At 42.3% G+C, this 21,526-nt stretch overlaps 1 protein-coding gene and 2 long non-coding RNA genes across 3 annotated transcripts in view; 2 read left to right on the forward strand and 1 right to left on the reverse strand.

The window, feature by feature from the left end:
• The first annotated feature begins 8,338 nt into the window (after window positions 1-8,338).
• Window positions 8,339-11,249, forward strand: LOC134439614 (uncharacterized). The gene is made up of 5 exons (XR_010032792.1): window positions 8,339-8,767; window positions 9,961-10,030; window positions 10,257-10,349; window positions 10,795-10,885; window positions 11,066-11,249. It is a non-coding gene; the product is annotated as an uncharacterized LOC134439614 (long non-coding RNA).
• Window positions 11,250-11,271: 22 nt separating this feature from the next.
• On the forward strand, window positions 11,272-13,831 carry LOC134439612 (uncharacterized). Its single transcript, XR_010032791.1, has 3 exons — window positions 11,272-11,459; window positions 11,697-11,841; window positions 12,565-13,831. It is a non-coding gene; the product is annotated as an uncharacterized LOC134439612 (long non-coding RNA).
• A 707-nt stretch (window positions 13,832-14,538) lies between these two features.
• Window positions 14,539-21,526, reverse strand: part of LOC134440044 (NACHT, LRR and PYD domains-containing protein 3-like) — a 34,789-nt gene continuing 27,801 nt past the window's right edge. Inside the window, exons 14-18 of the mRNA XM_063189972.1 lie at window positions 19,048-19,221; window positions 17,401-17,574; window positions 15,529-15,702; window positions 14,969-15,142; window positions 14,539-14,551 (exon numbers count right to left, since the gene is read on the reverse strand). Coding sequence (XP_063046042.1) covers window positions 14,539-14,551; window positions 14,969-15,142; window positions 15,529-15,702; window positions 17,401-17,574; window positions 19,048-19,221 — 709 coding nt within the window. The remainder of the gene's footprint in view (window positions 14,552-14,968; window positions 15,143-15,528; window positions 15,703-17,400; window positions 17,575-19,047; window positions 19,222-21,526) is intronic.

Here is a 21,526-nt window from a genome sequence, read left to right on the forward strand (position 1 = left end):
CTAGTGTTAGACAATGCCACAGTTGACATAATACTAGGCCTTCCCTGGCTAAAGAAGCACTCACCTGCCATCTCCTGGACCACGGGTGAAATCCTCCGTTGGGGTGAATCCTGCCATGGGTCATGTTTTCCCCAACTCCCAATCCAACGGGCCCTCACTGCCCCCCTGTCAGTCCAAGCCACAACCCTCGAGAGTCCTCACCAGAACCAGCCCATTCACATTAATCAAGAGTACTCCTCTTTCGCAGATGTCTTTTGTCCCCAACGTGCAACCAGTCTACCTCCACATCGACCATGGGACTGTGCCATTGATCTCCTGCCAGGACATCCAATACCACATGGAAAGATCTACCCATTGTCCATCCCCGAACAACATGCCATGGAGGAATATGTGGCCCAGGCCTTGGAACAGGGCTACATTCGACCCTCAACATCCCCAGCCGCCTCTCCATTCTTCTTTGTGTCTAAGAAAGATGGCGGTCTGAGGCCCTGCATCGACTACAGGGCAATGAACAAAATCACCACCAAGTTTCGCTACCCCCTGCCGCTTGTTCCAGCTGCTCTTGAACAGCTACGAGGAGCAACTGTCTACTCCAAGCTGGATCTCTGTAGCGCTTACAACTTAGTGTGAATTCGCAAGGGAGACGAATGGAAGACCGCATTCATCACACCCACAGGCCACTACGAATATCTGGTGATGCCCTACGGTCTTTCCAATGCCCCGTCCGTCTTCCAAGGCTTCATGAACGAGATATTTCGTGAGTACCTCAACAAATTTGTCATCATTTACATCGATGATATTTTAATATACTCGTCTGACTACCAGACTCATGTGCAGCATGTTACCCAGGTTATGTCTAAGTTGAGGCAGTACAGCTTGTACCTCAAAGCGGAGAAGTGTGCATTCCACCAGACCACAGTCCAGTTCCTGGGATATGACGTCAGCCCACAAGGAGTGAGTATGGATGATGGGAAAGTGGAAACAGTGCAGTCCTGGCCCCGTCCGCAGACCATCAAAGAACTCCAGCGTTTCCTGGGTTTTGCAAACTTCTATCGACGCTTCATCCACAACTACAGTATGCTAACTTCCCCTTTGACCTCCCTCCTCCGTAACAAACCCAAATCCCTGGCCTGGAACTCAGAAGCCACACTGGCATTCGACCAGCTCAAGAGAGCATTCACCACAGCACCCATCCTCTGCCATCCAGACCCTGAGAGAGCATTTGTGGTGGAAGTTGACGCATCTACATCTGGAGTTGGAGCCATTCTGTCCCAGGTCCAAAAAGAATCTCATCGCCTCCACCCTTGTGCCTACTTCTCCAAGAAGCTCACGGCTGCAGAGCGCAACTATGACGTCAGTGACAGAGAACTGCTCGCCATTAAGCTTGCCTTGGAGGAGTGGCGTCACTGGCTGGAGGGGGCCAAGCACCCATTCACTGTCCTCACTGACCACAAAAACCTGGAATACCTCCGTCAGGCCAAAAGATTGAATCCCAGACAAGCAAGGTGGGCCCTGTTCTTCACACGCTTCCAATTCACAATTACCTACCGTGCTGGTTCCAAAAATGTGCGAGCAGATGCCCTCTCCCGTCTTCACAACTCTGAAGAAGACACTGACCCCCCTGAGCCAATACTGCCCCCAGAGATCATTGTGAGCCCCATACTGTGGGCAATTGATGCCCAGATTCGAGCTGCCACCCAGACTGACCCTGCTCCGGCTAATGCTCCAGCTTCCCATGTCTATGTTCCCAAAAGTCTACGCAGTCCACTCCTCACTGCTGCCCACTCATCTCTTGGGACCGGACACCCTGGTTCCAATGCCACCCTCACTGTTCTCCAGAACCGCTATTGGTGGCCTGGAATGGCAAAGGATGTCCGTCAATTCGTCAACCCCTGTTCGGTATGTGCAATGACCAAGACTCCACGCCACTTACCGGCAGGCAAACTCGTCCCATTACCCATTCCACAAAGGCCCTGGTCACACCTAGGTGTAGACTTCATCACGGATCTCCCTCCTTCCAATGGCAGCACCTGTGTTCTTGTCATCGTAGACAGGTTCTCAAAGGCCTGCAAACTGATTCCAATGAAGAGCCTTCCAACAGCAGCAGACACAGCTGACGCATTGTTCACACACGTGTTTCGGAACTTCGGCCTTCCAGAGGACATTGTGTCGGACCGGGGGCCCCAGTTCATCTCTCGATTCTGGCGGGCCTTCCTGCAAGTAACTGTTAGCCTCTCATCGGGTTATCACCCTCAAACCAACGGCCAAACTGAGCGGAAGATCCAGGAAATCGGACGATTCCTGCGCACATTCTGCCATGACCGCCAACACAGCTGGGCCCAGTTCCTCCCCTGGGCCGAGTATGCACAAAACTCCCTGCACCAACCCTCCACTGGCCTTACCCCTTTCCAGTGCATGCTCGGTTACCAACCACCTCTCTTCCCTTGGTCTGGAGAATCATCTAACGTCCCAGCAGTTGACGCATGGCACCGGGAAAGCCAGAGAGTCTGGAACAAGGCTCACCACCACCTGCAGAGGGCGGTCCGCCGTCAGAAGCACCACGCCGACATCCGCAGGTCCCCTCCATTCGAGTATGCGGTCGGGCAGAAGGTGTGGCTGTCGACCAGAGACATCAGAATGCGTCTCCCCTGTAAAAAGCTAAGTCCCAGATATATTGGCCCCTTCACTATCACACAGAAGATAAATCCAGTCACCTTCAAGTTGCAGTTGCCTCCTAGTTACAAGATTCATCCAGCTTTTCATGTCTCCCTTCTCAAACCCTTTCATTCACCTGTCTCTTCTTCTCCCACAGAGCCTGGTGTGATTGCGGATCCTCCACTGCCACTCCTCCTGGACGAGGGTCCCGTCTATGCGGTCAAGACCATCCTTGACTCTCGGCGCCACAGAGGTCGTCTGGAGTATTTGGTCGACTGGGAAGGTTATGGCCCTGAAGATCAGTCATGGGTTCCCCGAGCTGATATCTTGGACCCCACCATGCTCGTCGACTTTCATAGAACCCACCCCAGCCGACGAGCCCCCCGTGGTAGGGGTCGACCGCGCCGCCGAGGTCCCTCGACCTTGGGAGTGCCTCCTGGAGGGCGGGGGGTAATGTCACAGCCACACCAGGCTCTCCACCAATCATGCCCACTCTCCAGTCACCTGAAATCACAGCTTCACCCTCACTCTCCCCTGATTACTAAATGGCCACCTGTTACCCTCGATACCCCATTACCAAACCTCTCACGTGCCCTTTGTTTTCTTAATTACCAACCCTATGTAAACCCCTCGCTTTGTTAATTCTTTGTCTGGCTTCGTCTTGAGCTACACGGACTCCAAGCTCCTTGCTGTTTGAATCTCCCAAAGAAGTCCCTGAAGTTAAGTTTCATTTTGGACTTTTGATCTTGTTAAAATTGTTGGACTCTGCTTTATTTTCCTTTGGACCGAATGCCTTACTCCTACGTTAATCTCCGTTTTTGCCAAGTGTATCTTCTGAGCGTTGATGAGTCCAGTTTTCTGTTTCACTGTTTGAATTGCTGCAAAACCATCAAGTAAAATCTGAAAACTGACCTCCTGTGCCTTGAGTCTGTGTTACGTGACAGTTAAAACTGCATACTGTGCATATCAACAACCTTACTTTTCTATGACAATAACAGTTATTAGCCACCACCATCCCTTCTATGATCAAAATGTTATGCTGAAATCCAATTTTTGATTTAAAACTGACTGGTTTGATATTGATTTATTAAACAGTATAACATCATGGACATGTTCTTGCCTTAGTCTCTGTAGTTTACAGGCAGGATCCTGCAGTAAATCAGTGAGTAATTTCACTTCAGAGTGTCGAGGGTCGTTTCCTCTCAGGTCCAGCTCATCCAGGTGTGAAGGGTTTGATTTGAGAGCTGCAGACAGAGCAGCATATCCTTCTCCTGTTACACCACAGTCTGACAAGCTGGGGAGATGAAAAGGTATATTACCTGATGTTACTCATTATACATCATGTTGCTTATGCCTAATGTCAGGAAGCAGGGCTGAATTGAATGGCCATAATTTGGAATCTGTCAGTACATCATAAATAAACCTACACATATCAAGTCTTGTGACACACGTATTGAACAAATACATTAAAAATATTAATTACTAACTTGACTTTCTTAAATTTGCAGTGTGAATCCTCCAGTAAAGCACAGATATGGTTCACTCCTGAGTCTCCTGGTGTCTTCCCTCTCAGGTCCAGCTCTGTCAGGGTTAAGGGGTTTCCACCCAGAACTGAAGTCAGATACACAAGACTTTTATCTGCTGCATCACTACTCAACAGCCTGGAAGGAAATGAAAAAAGAGAGACACTGACTTTTGACTTTTGGTTATGAAGCATGTTAATAGATCTTCATTAGCCTGATTATCATCGACTTTCAAATCTCTTTGAGACTAAGTCACGCCCTCTACTTCCTGGTTCATGGGGCATGGGGAGTCAAAAAGTAATTACTGGGCTTAAAATGAGTGTACCCTCAGCTACCCTCAGGTAGAAGGTACAGGTTCCTTCAGAGCCACACTAAAAGACTGGCCAACAGCGTTTACCACCAGGCCATTAGACTTTTGAATTTGCAGGACTGCTGAGAAAAATTACTGTCTTAAATGTTATCCATCTATCCTTTGGACATTTCTGTGTGTGTGTGTGTGTTTCTGTGTGTGTCTGTGTGTGTGTGTGTGTGTGTGTGTGTGTGTGTGTGTGTGTGTGTGTGTGTGTGTGTGTGTGTGTGTGCGTGCGTGCGTGCGTGTGTGCGTGCGTACGAGCGTGCGCGCGTTTGAGAGAGAGAGAGAGGGGGGGTGGTGTTGAGTATTATGCACTTAATCTCTGCTGCACTTTAAGTGGGATGGGGGGGGGGCTGGGGGGGGTCAAGCACTTTGTCACTTTTACCTCTTATTGCACTTTACTTGAAAACCTGCTGCTACTAAGTATTGTACCCCAAACACAATTTCGTTGCCTTTTTGACAATGACAATAAATTCTTGAATCTTGAATCTTGAATCTTGAGTGATTTTTCGACACCAATATGTAGGCCTATAGGAAGTATTATACAGAGTACATACAAAGCCAGTTGAAAATTGAGCTTTTTTGTCAGAACTTGATAGCCTACTGTTAGGGCAGCTCTACAGGTACAGTAATTTGAACAGGAAGCTCGTTCCATCATTTGGCAGCATAATGGCTAAATGCAACAAGTAGAGAAGATACTGAAGAACTAAGACTCCTAATTGGATGGTATTACTGTAGCATATCTGCAATATATTTATTTAGGGCTAGGCCATTGAGTGACTTAAAAATAGTCAGAAGAGTTTTCTCTCTCATGTGCGCTCCTTGCACCACAAATCACAGTTCCAATCGGTAGCTCAACAGATAAATATTCATTGTGAGTTTTTAAAATCTGACATCTCCTTCTCAAGCAAACATAAAAATAACAATTAAAACATCCCCTGCCCGAAGTCATGCCGATGATGGGAATCTCGCAACAAGGTGCGTGCTCCCTGTCACACATGTAAATGGACAGTAGAAACCGTGCGGGCACTAACGTCACTCCTCATTCCGAGCCAGTAGCCTATCAATAACAATGACAATAAACTTCACACAGTTCCCAATCATTAAAGTCAGTAGGCTAAGTGAGAAGTTGGAGAGCCCGCATTCTCACATCACAATTGCAGCATCACCAAAATATGGATAAACCTCCCCTGCATATGGGCGAACCTCGACTATCAATGTAATGGTGACTCGCTGTAAAATAATTTTCAGCCGAGATTTGCCTGCTGTTCGCTATTCCAAGGCTGAAGCATGTTTCATTCCCTCGAGTCACAACTTCTAAACGCTGCCAGGCAGATATATAATTTTGACTGTCCTGATGGTAGTAGGCTATTAGTAGTAACAACCCCAATTTAGCACTATGTCCTCACTTGACTGAATAGCACTTTATTTATTAATCACGAAGAATCATGGACAAAATTCCTTGCCTCAATCTCTGTAGTTTATAGGCAGGATCCCCTAGTAAATCAGTCAGTAATTTCACTTCAGAGTGTCCAAGGTTGTTTCCTCTCAGGTCCAGCTCCTCCAGGTGTGAAGGGTTTGATTTGAGAGCTGCAGCCAGAGCAGCATATCCTTCTCCTGTTACACCACAGTCTGACAAGCTAGGGAGATGAAAAAAGGTATTTTGCTAGATGTTGAGCATTATTACCCTTCTTATGCTACATGTCAGAGGCGGGGCTGAAGTGAATTGGCCACTGTTACATTTAATGGTCTGATAGAAGAAATCACCACAAATGTCTTAATGTAGTTAAGTGTTCTGATATCACAAAAATCCCCACAAAAATCAAACCCAGTGGTGTCACAAATTAGACTACTAACTTGGCTTTTTTAAATTTGCATAGTGAATCTTTCAGTAGAGGACAGAACTGCTTCACTCCTGAGTCTCCTGGTATCTTCCCACTCAGGTCCAGCTCTGTCAGAGTTAAGGGGTATACACCCAGAACTGAAGTCAGATACACAAGAGCTTTATCGGCTGCATCACTGCTCAACAACCTGGAAGGAAAGTAAAAAAGATAAACATTATCTTTTGGTTATGAAGCACATTTATTGATCTTAATAGTAATAGTAGTAGTAGTAGTAGTAGTAGTAGTAGTAGCTTTATTGTCCCCAATGGGGCAAATTTTTACCAGTGAGAGGAGCACAAGACATGAAAGCAAACACAATACAGTCAGATTCCAAATTCGCATTTTACCCTAATATGTCTTAGAAATAGAATGATTAAATTAATGTTTACTAAAATACAAATATAAAAATATAAATAAAAGTATATATATTGGTGTTTTTTTAAATACCATTTTAATGAATCCTGCTTATGTTACTTAATGTATGTTAATCCAGAAAAAATATTCTTGCCTCAATCTCTGTAGTTTATAGGTAGGATCCTCTAGTAAATCAGTGAGTAATTTCACTTCAGATTGTCCATGGTTGTTTCCTCTCAGGTCCAGCCCCACCAGGTGTGAAGGGTTTGATTTGAGAGCTGCAGCCAGAGCAGCATATCCTTCTCCTGTTACACCACAGTCTGACAAGCTGGGGAGTTTAACAATATACATATTTATTGAGTCCCATATCAAAAATCGCAGAGTGTCACTTTAATTTAAGGAAGGAGGCCTCAAGGTAATGGACCATCATTTGTGATCTGACAGTACATAGTTTTAGTTTTAGTTTAGTTTATTTTTTAGTTTATTTAGTTTAGTTCAACAGGGACCATGCACAATACACATTGATTACAGAAGTAAAAAGATGGCTTGTGCCAGATTAAAGCTATATAGCTAATTTCCATCTGCAGTCCCTGGACAGGTAAAAACAAATATTAAAATACAATAACGTAGACAAGATATAAACAAGTAAGCACATCCATAGGCCATAGGTCAAACACACACACACACACACACACACACACACACACACACACACACACACACACACACACACACACACACACACACACACACACACACACACACTAAAATGGCATACAGTGTGAGTCATATTTTTAAAAAACATATGATTAATGTTGACAAGACTGGTTGGTTAATATCATTTTTTTTTCACACCCCTTGAGAAGGCCTGATAATCAGTAATACTTTTTAGGTCACTGGGTAGACTATTCCATGTTTTGGTTGCTCTGAAGGAGAAGGCTGACTGAGCAAAAGCAGTTCGTCGGATTGGGAGACTACAATCACCCCTAATGGTGGATCTTGACGTTCTGCTCATCAATTCAGAGCAGGGTTGAACAAATGTTCTTAGGGGTGGGGGTGCTGCATTGTGAATAATTTTATGGATTAGCCGCAGATCAGAAAATTGTATGATGTTTTCAAGGCTGAGCATACTATACTTGCTCAGTATAGGACAATGGTGGTACTGAAAAGATCTTCTATCTTCTAGATCTTGTATAGTGAATCAATGGATTTTAAGACAGTCTTGTTGGCCTGGGACCAGCTTAATAAACAATAATGCAGGTGGGACATGATCATAGCATTGACATAAGTCACAGCAGCATCAATACTCAGAGAGTTACGGATATGTCTAAAATTTGATATGCTATACTTTACAGTATTACCCAGCTTTTTAATGTGTTTCTTAAAACTAAGAGTAGAATCTAAGGTCACACCTAAATATTTAAACTCATCAACATTATTTAGCTTTGTTCCAACAACATTTAGTTTAAATCTATTGTGAAAATACATTGTGACAGTTGTGTTGGTATTTAGTGTGAGACAGGAGGTTTTTAACCACATTGAGACCTTACCCACTAAACATAGAACGTCACATAGACGTTCATATCTTGTCCATATCGCGTCCGTCCGTCTAAGACCAGTTCTGTACCCAAAAATGACGTGCAAAATAGGTATACTATTTTGACGTCAAACTATGAGGTCCATTAGACGTCTGAATATAGTTAATCATTTACCCAATGGGGACTGCCTAAACAGATGTGTCAAAAAAAAATAACACATTGGGATGTGTAGACAGCATTGACAGATTATGTGTCATTTTTGTGTAAGATTTCACAGAATGTGTGAAACCTGAAGTTAAGAGATTCATTTCTGGGTCGTGCTACAACAAGTGAGAAACTAACGGCCGTTTGGCTGTCCAATCGCGTGACTGTGGACATTTGAAAGCAGACTTCCGCCCGCCTTTTCTACCGTTGGAAATGCAAGATGCGGCGACTTGACTTCAGACACCGAGAGAGGCTGGCGTAAGTAATTCACTTTATTGGTATAATTTCGTAACAATTACGTGTGTTACCGTTAATGTATGGTTAAAATCAAACCCTGCTTCACAAGTTTTGCTGTACGAACATTGGAACAGCCTCAGTGATTCTGTGAACATTAAGCTAGCCTACAGATTTAGCTAGTTATTGATACTCAGTTAGCTATTGATCTTTAACGCTTGCACTATAAATTATATTTATTTTCTTTTAATTCACATGTGGACTAACTTAATGGTTAAAACGTGTTGTGTTGGGAAAATTAAAGGTTTGAAATGTGATATTGGATGGTTTGCTAACATTGGTTGCTAATATGGTAACTGATAATTAGCTGGTGTGGAATAAATCAGGCGGCACTTTACTGATGTGAAGTTTGAAAGCTATTTTCTGAACATAAAAGAAAGTCTGACAGGATTTATGCAAGGATACTGAAACACCACGGATGGATTGACGTAGAGCTAGTACTGGTAGTGGGGCAAAAGTGGATGCTGCTAGTAACAGGTATCGGAGGGGGCAAGGCAAGGGCTAGCTAGCATAGAGGCGATTTTAAACTTCAGCGCTTCAAACGTAAGCAGTTCTGCGTCAAATCATGGAAATCAGACCATCCGCCACCCTCGTACATGATAAAGAATAGCACCAGTAAAAGCAAGCAGTATCCCACTGTTTTGTGTTGGCTCGATGAAAGGTGATAGAAACGAATTTCCGAATCACATTATGTCGGCTTGGTTGTTGTTGTGGCCAGTCAATAGACAAGCTTTGAACCGTAGTTCCATGTAAGTGTCGTGGTTTTCACTGTTTCAGTATGTAGTTGAATATGGTAGATCTGGGCAACTGGTCAACGCTGTCGTGTTTTGTCTCGGTAGACCTCGTATGACGGTGTGTTGGGAAAATACCGGCAGTTGTTTCAGATGGAGGGTGCGACGTGCCAGATGTACGCTGTTCGAGGGATAAAACTGCCACGCACGAGATTTTGTAGGCAATGGTAATTGGTGACGATACCATGACGTTTGAAAAGAAGATTCAAAGTTTGAGTTTTATGTGGCAGAGTAGAACAGCTGCGTGTGAAGTGTGGCGACTACCAAGGTATCAACACCAGTTATGGCTACGGGATTTTAAAAGTACCTTCAATGCACTGGGAACTAACGTGCTCTCCCCCTCTCTCTCTCTTCTCTCTTCGTCAGGGCCCAGGTCTTGTGGCCACATCTGTCCAAGCTCCTACTCTGATTGAACAGTTGGATGATCAGACTGATGGTAAGTGTGTGTGTGTGTATCATATTGTCTATGTGATCATGTGTCTAATTGCCATCCACTTACAGGCCCTCTGCCTCCTTTCATTTGTTTTTTTAGATTTTTTTTTATTGTTGTATTGTATGCAATTGTGATAAATATGTTACTGTGATAGTGTTATAATAACACAGAGACTTTGGTAAATGTGAAATTTAAGTACTGCTGTACAATTTTCTGCTCTCATTTTCAGATGAAAAGTGCTACACAGTTCTCACACATCTTCTGACTCCGAAGCCGCTGCAGTGTAAAATCTGAGATGTCTTTTCTGGTTGATTTTGTGCAGGTATTTTTCAAAGGATAGTTACTTTTAAAAACTTCTTTTAATCTTTAAAAACACTTTCATGCAGAGCCTCTGTTAGGACCTCATTGCGATACAGAGTTATGACCTTGTCACCAAAATGTCAATGACCATATTTTAACCTGCTATTTAAGGCTGTCATAGCCATATTCTTATAACAATGCCGTTAAGTTCAAGAGAACTATAGTTTGGTGATATGGATCCCAAACGGAAGGGAACAGCAGCGGTTTGTAGTTGTAGAGAACTAATTAGCGCCAAGTGTTGTTAACCTGTTGTTTCTTGTTTACCTGTCACTGTAGCCCATAGCACTTTTGTCATAGAGAGCAACTTGGTCAGTAAATATGTGCCTGCTGTATAAAGTAGCAGTATTTGGATGAGTTACAGCTAACACGGACGGCAAACTTGAGACTGTATATTGTGTGTTTGACAGATTTCTGACAGCGACAGCGATGGTGAGGGAAGCAGTGTACCGAACTCTCAGATGACTCGGACCAGGTGACCAAACCCATGCAAAGCACAATGTGAGTGTACACACACACACACACACACACACACACACACACACACACACACACACACACAGACCATGAGTCAACATAGTAGCCCCTACAATATTTTTCCAATTTATTGCTGTATGCTTACCATATCCATCATGTTGATGTGTGTTAATGCATCCTTGTGTGTGTATGTGTTGGTGTTAGGACTGTGCTGAGGCGTTCCGCCCCCCTCCCCCTCCACACCACTCAAGGCACGGCGGCGGCCCAACCGCAAACTAACGTGAGTACACAACACACACACACTTGTGTGCATGCCACGCACTGACACTTTCTCTACAGTGACTTGTCAACTTTCCTTACATTGTGTGTGTGCGTGTGACAGGGTGATTAACATGAGGCTGGATGCGCTTTGCTCCCTGCTGCGTCCATCACCAGAGGGGCCGGGATTGCTGCGGCAGCTAGCCAATTAAAGGAGGAGGATGAAGGAGAGGAGTCTGACGATGCCGACATCGCCATCGTATGCAGTCCACGCCCTCGCAGGAAAACCAGCCAATGAAAACGCTTGCAGCAGCATCAGCAGAACACACCGGCACGACTGGTAAACTTAAAGATACGCCACAGACCAGACATACACCAAATACAACTAGCACAGGTACACACACACACACACACACACACAGCAGTACATCTGTTTTGTATAGCGCTTTGCCTAGTCAAAGACTTTTTACAGGAAGTATTATAATTCTGTTTTATAGTTGGGGGAAGCCATGGAAAGTAGATAACCCTATACAGCTGATGTGTGTGTCAGTAATATTTATGTGTATGTGTGTTGCAGACAGAGCTTCTGAAGCATGCAGTGGAAGACCTGTCAGTCAAGCTAAAGGTCCCGCCCTCCAACCTGCTGCTGCTGCACGGAGAGGCGGAACTTAACACCTCACACACTATTGGCCAGCTAGGACTCTGCATCGCTGACATCTTTGGTAGGAATGTGTGTGTGTGTGTGTGTGTGTGTGTGTTTGCGTTTGGGTGTGTTTGCGTGTGGGTCTGTGTTGGTGCAAGTCAGTCTTGGCTCCTTCCTGATATTATACTGTATAAGTTCATACGTATACCGCATTGCAAAATGAATTTCATATACAGTATATCACGAAAGTGAATACACACCTCACAGTTTTTGCAGATTTTTGATTATACATTTTCATAGGAAAGCATTACAGAAATTTCACTTTGACACAATGATTAGTGACCTTTTAACAACTTATTTAACCGCTTACATTTCTTGCGTCAGCATGACAGTCATGAAGTAACGAAGATGGTTGACAGTTCTTATGTTCACTGTCCCTGGGTCGCTACAGTATGCTCAAAATTCATCATTTAAAGACGGTTTTAGCTAAATTTTCTCCCATGGGAGACCATGCCCCCAGACCCCCCTAGTATGACTCAACACTATCCCCCAAAAACGCCACTGCACACCACACATTCGCGCGCTCCGCTGCAACACACGCGCCGCTCCGTGCCACCGCGCCATGCCGCACCTTTCTCACCTTTTTCACCCCTGACCCGTTTTCATGCCTGTATACTTAGTTTGACTGGTATGCTTCATACCTTTCAATCAGTTAAGTAAAACTTGCTATTAAGTATTATTGATGATGTGTCTCTCTCTCTCTCCCCCTTCTTCTTCTTCCTCCTCTTCTACTTCTTCTCAGTCTGGAACCAACTTCACATCCCTCTTCACTGCACTACTGACACTGAGATGGAATCCACAACCCAACCACTAGTGGTCTGCATTGGGAACCTGAAGAGTCTGTCATAACCGCCAGGAATGACCGTGTGACCATTCCCGTTGCAGACGGCCTGACTTGCACAATTGACAAGCTGTTCAAGCTTTACTGGGTCTGCAACTTGTTATATCCAGCACAGCTCAGCTCTGTTTTCACCTTCTTTGAATATGTTTATGACGTTCCCATCTCAACCAACAAACAAACAAAGGCACTACAACTTCTCTCAAAGCTTCCCAGCAGAATTATTTTGATTATCATTTTGGCAACACTTTATTTTATCATTACATCTATTAGCTCTAATACATAGTGTTAATGCCTGTATGCTGTATAAGTAACTTGTAAGGAATGCACTAAGCAAAATCAAACATACGTTAGGCATGTATTCGCAAATGCCTTGTTCATGCACAATTTGGGATTTATTACCTAATATAACTTCAGTAAGGACCTAACAAATGTTTGATTTCGCTTAGTACATGCCTTACAAGTTACTTATACAGGCATTAACCCATTGATGCTGGATGTTGGGTTGTGCAACATTGGCCCTGGCGCCTGGAGTTTTGTATGGCATCAGCACCCTTTTCTGCAAGTGCTTTAGGCATCAATGGGTTAACATTGTATGTATTAGTGCTAAGCTATGTAATGTTAAAATAAAGTGTTACCATCATATTTTTAAAAAATATATGTTGTAAAACTGGACGATTGTGAAATGATATGATGTGGCAGATGTAAGACCCATTGATGTAATGCAGAGTTTTCATTCAGATGAACTGTCTCTTAACCCAAGGTACAATGTCTTTTCTTCCAATATGTTGGATCCTACAGTATTTCATAAGAAAGTTTTCAAGAGTATTTAACACTACTTCGAATTTCAAGACTTTTGGGTTTTGTAATACACCGGTAATGTTGTTAAGAGATGATAGTGTACGAGTCATAATCATCAATACTTCATGAAATTCGCAGTGGTGTTAATTATTCTTGAAAAAGATCACATTTGTTATCTCCCCCTCTTCTGAAAAGCCTAACAAAAAAAGAATATGACAGTAAAGTTAATGTAATACAATTTTTTTTTTTAATTGAATGTAAACACAACTCTACAAAAAAAAAACGTTGCAGAGGTATGTAGTCAAGACTTTTGAAGATTTAACCTTGTAAACAAAAGTGTTTGCTAAATAAAAGTAAACCCCCCCTGTCACTTTCCATGTGATAATTGTCTGTATATTTTGAAAACTAGAAGTTTCAAGGTTTTTAATGCTGTCACTTAAATGTTTGAATGACAACTCACAGAGTTAATTTAAAGTCAAAAAGACGTCCACAAAGAGTGATGTCCCATTTGCTATAAGACATTTTATTTATTTTAGCAACAGATTAGAACATTTGAGTGATCTGAATGGGAGGCAGTGATGAGGTTACTTCAGTTCTGAAGCAGTCGATACAATTAACAAGAAATGCTATTTTGCATTGTGTTGCATACATGGAGCATCAAAGGACTTTTTAAAGATTGTGCACAAAGTCTGGCATAGGTGAGACTGTGTGTACCATTTGTCTTAAGATGGGATTTGTTCGAATCTCAACTGTCTTGCTTTTCAAGAACCCTTTACCCTTAATTTTCTCAAAATACCACCATTGCTGGGTGTTGAGCTGTGTAGTTTAACTTTTTTGCTTTGAAAATCTGCCATCTTAATTCAACGAGTCTGTGGGTAAGAATTGACCTGTTTGTTAGGTTGTTAGGCTTTTGTTATGAGGCTATGTTAGGTTATCTCGTTTTAGCAAATGGAGTTTTGGATGGAATACATTTAATGGCCGCACTACTGAGGTAAGGAGGGGGAGAGGTTCATTCCAATTTCGAAAAAGACGTTGATAAGACATCCCTAATGACCTAATATGGACTAGAATTTGCCCTTATCTGGAGGTCCTGATGACGTTCATACCTGACGTCATAATAACGCAAAAAAAAGACGTCATCTGGCGTTACATTCTGGTACCCTGCTGGGACGTCCAACAATGACCTGGAAAAGACGTTGTTTGGACGTCTTTTTGCCCAGTGGGTAGTTAGTGTTTGAGTCAATTTGCTGGCCACCTGTACCGGATCTTTGCCGTGTGTAAATAATACAGTGTGGTCAGCATACATCAGTATCTCCACACCCTCACATACAGATGGAAGATCATTTATGTAAGTGCTGAACAACAAAGGTCCCAATATGAAACCTTGTGGCACCCCCATAGAGCATGCTTTTAAGGAAGATATTTTATCATTTATCTTACATAATAAATAAACCAAAACATCAAGTCTTGTGACACACATATTGAACAAATCAATATGAAGACTAACTTGATTGTCGTAAGTCTGCAGTGTGAATCCTCCAGTAGAGGACAGAGCTGCTTCACTCCTGAGTCTCCTGTTATCTTCCCTCTCAGGTCCAGTTCCGTCAGCATTAAGGGGTTTCCACCATGAACTGAAGTCAGATACACAAGGGCTTCATCTGCTTCATCACTAGCCAACAGTCTATAAAATGTAAAAAAAGAAAAGATATTAAAAGAAGAGAATAATGATACATATGTATATCTTCATGACATACAGCGCTCCATTCACCTGAATTGAGCTCTGCAACATTTGCATGTCTGAAAACTCTGCATAACAGACTTGTGGGTTCAATATCAGCATGCTGCCATTAGGAAAAAACTTGTAACGGCAGTGTAATATCAATCCGCAAGGAATCAAAACCACATACTGTATATCAACAATCTTGTTTTTCTATGACCGCATACTTATTAGCTCATTACGTCCGAAATAGAAATAATGCGTTGAAATCATATTTTAAATGAAAAAAATACTTGACTAATTTGCGATGTATTTATTAATTACTAAGATTCATGGAAAAGTTTTCTTGCCTCAATCTCTGTAGTTTATAGGCAGGATCCCCTAGTAAATCAGTGAGTAATTTCACTTCAGAGTGTCCAGGGTCGTTTCCTCTCAGGTCCAGCTCCTCCAGGTGTGAAGGGTTTGATTTGAGAGCTGCAGCCAGAGCAGCATATCCTTCTCCTGTTACACCACAGCCTGACAAGCTGGGGAGATGAAAAACGGTGTTTTGCTAGATGTTGTTCTTTATTACACTTCTCACACTGATACTCATACTTCTCATATTGAACAAATAAATTTGACAACTAACTTGATTGTCCTAAATCTGCAGTGTGAATCTTTCAGTAGAGCAGAGAATGGCTTCACTCCTGAGTCTGCTGGTATCTTCCCACTCAAGTCCAATTCTGTCAGGGTTAAGGGGTTTCCATCCAGAACTGAAGTCAGATACACAAGAGCTTCATCTGCTGCATCACTACTCAACAGCCTGCAAAACATAAAAAAAGAAATTAGATGAAAATGAATAAAAGAACGAGAATAATGATAGATATTTATGTCCTTACACCATACTACAGTGCTCCGTTCACTTGAATTGAGCTCCGCAACATTTGCATGTCTGATAACTCTGTATAACAGACTTGTGGGTTCAATATCAGCATGCTGCCATTGGCAAAGAACTTGTTGCTGCAGTTTAATATCACTCTGTACCACATACTGTACATATCAACAATCTTAAGTTTATATGACCATGGAACTATTAACCACCATCATTCCTTCCAAAATGAAATTAATATCTTGAAATCTGATTAAACAACAAAAACCCGACTGATTTGCAATTTATTTATTAATCACTATAGAATCATGGAAAAAAGTCCTTACCTCAATCTCTGTAGTTTATAGGCAGGATCCTGTAGTAAATCTGTCAGTGATTTCACTTCAGAGTGTCCAGGGTCGTTTCCTCTCAGGTCCAGCTCTTCCAGAAGTGAAGGGTTTGATTTGAGAGCTGCAGCCAGAGCAGCATATCCTTCCCCTGTTACACCACAGTCTGACAAGCTGGGGAGATGAAAAAGGTGTTTTGCTAGATGTTGTTCATTATTACACTTCTTCTGCTAAATGTCAGAGGCAGGACTGAAGTGAACTGGCCACTGTTACATTTAATGATCTGGTAGAAGAAATTACCTCAAAAGTCTTAATGTAGTTAAGTGTACTGACATCACAAATAAACCCACAAAAGTCAAACCAAAATTACACAAAGACTACTAACTTCACTTTTTTAAATTTGCATTGTGAATCTTCTAGTAGAGGACAGAGCTGTTTCACTCCTGAGTCTCCTGGTATCTTGCCTCTCAGATCCAGCTCTGTCAGCAGTAAGGGGTTTCCACCCAGAACTGAAGTCAGATACACCAGGGCTTCATCTGCTGCGTCACTTGTCAACAGCCTAGAGGGAAAGTAAGACAAATTTAAATTTGGTCTAAATCACCTAATCTTGTCATAGCTACAATATCCAGAAAAAAGGTTCAGAGAAGTTTTTTAAGTTTCGCAATATGCATATGTAAGTTTGACTACCTTTTAGTAAAACCATAAAGAATCAATTCATATTCTTTTTACTTTATATGAGGGTAGAATATGTCAACACTGGAAACAAATTTCAATGACCCCACTTGGCCAAATCAGTCAGTAAAACAGCCCAGCCATTTAAGGGATGAAATAACTGTACAGTAAGTCACTTTGGATAAAAGCATCAGCTAAATGTAATATCATGTAATGACAGACAGGAGGTGTTCACAGGACAGGTAGCATATACATGAATTTGCACACTTTTTATTCTACATATATCATGCACTGCCATCATTTAAAAATCAAAATGTCCCTTTAGAATCTGAACTGAAAATGAAACATATTCTCGCCTTAGTCTCTGTAGTTTACAGGTAGGATCCTCTAGCAAATCAATCAGTAATTTCACTTCAGAGTGTCCAGGATCATTTCCTCTCAGGTCCAGCTCCTCCAGGTGTGAGGGGTTTGATTTGAGAGCTACAGCCAGAGCAGCATATCCTTCTCCTGTTACACCACAGTCTGACAAGCTGGAGAGAAGAAAAAGGTCTTGCTCTGATGCTGTTCATTATTACACTGCTAATGCTAAGTGTCAGCATGGGAGTGTACCTACAGTATGTTCCCCGGGTCCTATGTTCCCCTGTCTTTGTATGGGAGAGGGGAACTTAGGACCTTTTTTCTAAAAAAAAGGGTTCTATGTTCCCCGCATTCTATGTGTCTGAGTTTTCAAATTGTGCCCCATAGGGATGACCCCGTCATCATATGTAATGGTCTGCGAGGCTGTCCTCTGGTCAGTAACCTGTTAATCTGTGTTTACGCTCCGGGAGTGATTGCAACTCCCATAGAGAGTAGTTGAACGAACGACTGAAGGAGAACAATAGGATATGTACATATCCCCGGTGCTATGATGGAGTGACAGACAACTACTCTCTAGCTCCCCCTTCTCGTTCAGAAAGCTCATGGAATTAGGTGGCAGAGGATGTGTGCAGGTGCGCACTGCCTTATATAGCCCCCGAGGACGGCGGCAAAGGAGTAAGGGCAGCTTTTTGCCTGTCGGCAGGGATGGTAATAGTATTTTGATTGAATATGCTCTGCCAGGACATGTTCCATAGAGAGTAGCTTTCTCTCACTCCCTCGGAGAACCAGGGATATATGCATGCCCTATTGTTTTGCCTGATGTTGTTCACTATTACACTGCTTATGCTCAGAGTCAGCATGCCAGACAGAAGTGAAATGGCCACCCTCATTTAAGTCCTCATCTAATTTAAGAGCACTAATGATTTCTGACAGTGAGTACATCACAAATAAGCATACAGACATCAACCCATATACCACTGAAGAAATAAACCAGATTACTAACTTGAGTTTGTTAAATTTGCAGTGTGGATCTTCCAGTAGAGCACAGAACTGCTTCATTCCTGAGTCTCCTTCTATCTTCCCTCTCAGGTCCAGTTCTGTCAGCAGTAAGGGGTTTCCACCCAGAACTGAAGTCAGATACACCAGGGCTTCATCTGCTGCGTCACTTGTCAACAGCCTAGAGGGAAAGTAAGACAAATTTAAATTTGGTCTAAATCACCTAATCTTGTCATAGCTACAATATCCAGAAAAAAGGTTCAGAGAAGTTTTTTAAGTTTCGCAATATGCATATGTAAGTTTGACTACCTTTTAGTAAAACCATAAAGAATCAATTCATATTCTTTTTACTTTATATGAGGGTAGAATATGTCAACACTGGAAACAAATTTCAATGACCCCACTTGGCCAAATCAGTCAGTAAAACAGCCCAGCCATTTAAGGGATGAAATAACTGTACAGTAAGTCACTTTGGATAAAAGCATCAGCTAAATGTAATATCATGTAATGACAGACAGGAGGTGTTCACAGGACAGGTAGCATATACATGAATTTGCACACTTTTTATTCTACATATATCATGCACTGCCATCATTTAAAAATCAAAATGTCCCTTTAGAATCTGAACTGAAAATGAAACATATTCTCGCCTTAGTCTCTGTAGTTTACAGGTAGGATCCTGTAGTAAATCAATCAGTAATTTCACTTCAGAGTGTCCAGGATCATTTCCTCTCAGGTCCAGCTCCTCCAGGTGTGAGGGGTTTGATTTGAGAGCTACAGCCAGAGCAGCATATCCTTCTCCTGTTACACCACAGTCTGACAAGCTGGAGAGAAGAAAAAGGTCTTGCTCTGATGCTGTTCATTATTACACTGCTAATGCTAAGTGTCAGCATGGGAGTGTACCTACAGTATGTTCCCCGGGTCCTATGTTCCCCTGTCTTTGTATGGGACCGGGGAACTTAGGACCATTTTTCTAAAAAAAAGGGTTCTATGTTCCCCGCATTCTATGTTTCCGAGTTTTCAAATTGTGCCCCATAGGGATGACCCCGTCATCATATGTAATGGTCTCATAGCAAGGGGTCATCCCTATGTTCACCGGGTCCTATGTTTCCCACAACCGGGGAACTTATGACCCTTTTTTCAAGAAAGGGTTCTATGTTTCCCGCTGCTTCAAAATGGACTGCTGCATCTGCACGTCAGCAGACGCTTTTGAAAGACATGCTTCTACTCTGTACACAGATGATACAAACGTGAGACGCTAAGCCACCACCTTAACAAGGTGAGAGCAACAGATTTATTACAACCCAAACGTAAGAACACTGACCAACAGGCCTAGCGTCGGTCTCCACATGCAATCCCATACCTGAGCCTTTGAAGCACATCGTTAAGAAAATGGCATGTGCTTAGATGTTTATACACTATCTGGTTAATACACAAAAGGCATTAGCTATATTGTTTTCTATTAACCTTGAAGAATAATGTAAACTCTTTATTATTAAAGATAATGAATGCCTATGTAAGATCTGATATTAATTAATGACAGAAATAATACTGTTGCTGCTATCTTAATAAAAAAAAAGTGGCTTAGGGGGCTATCCCCCGAGGTCCACTCAGGTATGGTTCCAACCCCCCATGGTGTCACTGGCCCTGGCAAGACAAAGGACCTTTTGGTCACCTCTCCACCAGCTTCTCTTGGAGTCACTGTGCCTTGCTGAGGTGGCTCCATACTCTTTCTCTCGCTGTCTCTCTCCCTGTCTATCTATTTTGGCTAATCACTGATTCTTGGGAGTTTGGCAAAACATGTCCCAGCAGTAAAGTGCTAATTCTGTTGAAAATAAACTTCATTTTCATGATCAAAATGGATCCAGGTAATGACCAAGGGGTCTGATACACAAATGTACAGTTGTTTGAAATGTTTAAGTGTAATTTGATTACTTTTCATGGCTATAAACCTGCCCACACCCTGTAAAAACAGCTGTCCCAAGGGCAGTGTTTTACATGTTTTTGACAAGTTTTAACAATATGCTTACAGGAAGTATCTACAATTATGTTTAATTGTTGAAGTAATTCACTTTAATACACTAAACTTATTTCTTTACTTCTAATTCTGTATGGCACTGTTGACAAAACCAAGGAAGAGCCTTTTTTATGAAAAATGTAAAACATTGGGATCTTGTGGGACAAACTAACGGCTAGTTGGTCCAATGAAAGTCAGTGATAATTGCTAGCTTGAAACTATAAGAAATATCACCAAAGAGAACAGATGGAAGAACAAGAGAAAGGTGAAACGTGACCATTCATCTTAAGTGAGCCTACAGTATTTCCAGAAATATTGCTTTATGGTAATGAAATGCTAACATTTTCTGACTGACACAAAAATAATCTCCACACTTCATGCCACTAACTTCAGTTTGTTATATTTGCAGTGGGTATCTTCCAGTAGAAGACAGAACTGTTTCACTCCTGAGTCTCCTGGTATCTTCCCTCTCAGGTTCAGTTCTGTCAGCAGTAAGGGGTTTCCATCCAGAACTGAAGTCAGATACACAAAGGCTTCATCTGCTGCGTCACTTAACAGCCTAAAAGGAAAATAAGAAAATTACAGGTTTTTTTGTGTTCGTTTTGATGTTGTGTTCGCTACATTATGTCAACATGATCTCCAAAAAATTCGTGCTCCCGGACACGGATGGTAAGGGCACAAAATCCGTGTCCAGGAGCACGGATTTTGCCAAAATTCCGTGCTCCTGGACACGGAATTGTTTTCCGTGCTCCTGGACACGGAATTGCTTTCTGTGATGGACACAGAGAAGTGCTCTCTCTATAGGCTACTCCCACAGCTCTGTTTCCACAGTCTTGTGTTTTCTCAGGATTTTTCTAATTTTAAAGATTTTCTCTAAAAAAAACACATTTCCTACTGGCAGGTTAGGGTTAGGGATTGTTTTGGTCTGGGCACAGCTACTTTTCTTTCATTCATTATATAAATGTGAAAGCCTAGCAACCAACTGGAAAAGTTATTTCTCAAAAATATGTCTTTAATGACAGGTTAAGGTTAGGGAATGTTTTGGTCAGGGTACAACTTAAATTGCTATAGCATTATTTTGTTTAGGATTAGCATTTGGTATGTATTTTCTA

The sequence above is a fragment of the Engraulis encrasicolus genome, chromosome 23, assembly GCF_034702125.1.
Source record: "Engraulis encrasicolus isolate BLACKSEA-1 chromosome 23, IST_EnEncr_1.0, whole genome shotgun sequence".
Taxonomy (NCBI): Eukaryota; Metazoa; Chordata; class Actinopteri; order Clupeiformes; family Engraulidae; genus Engraulis; species Engraulis encrasicolus.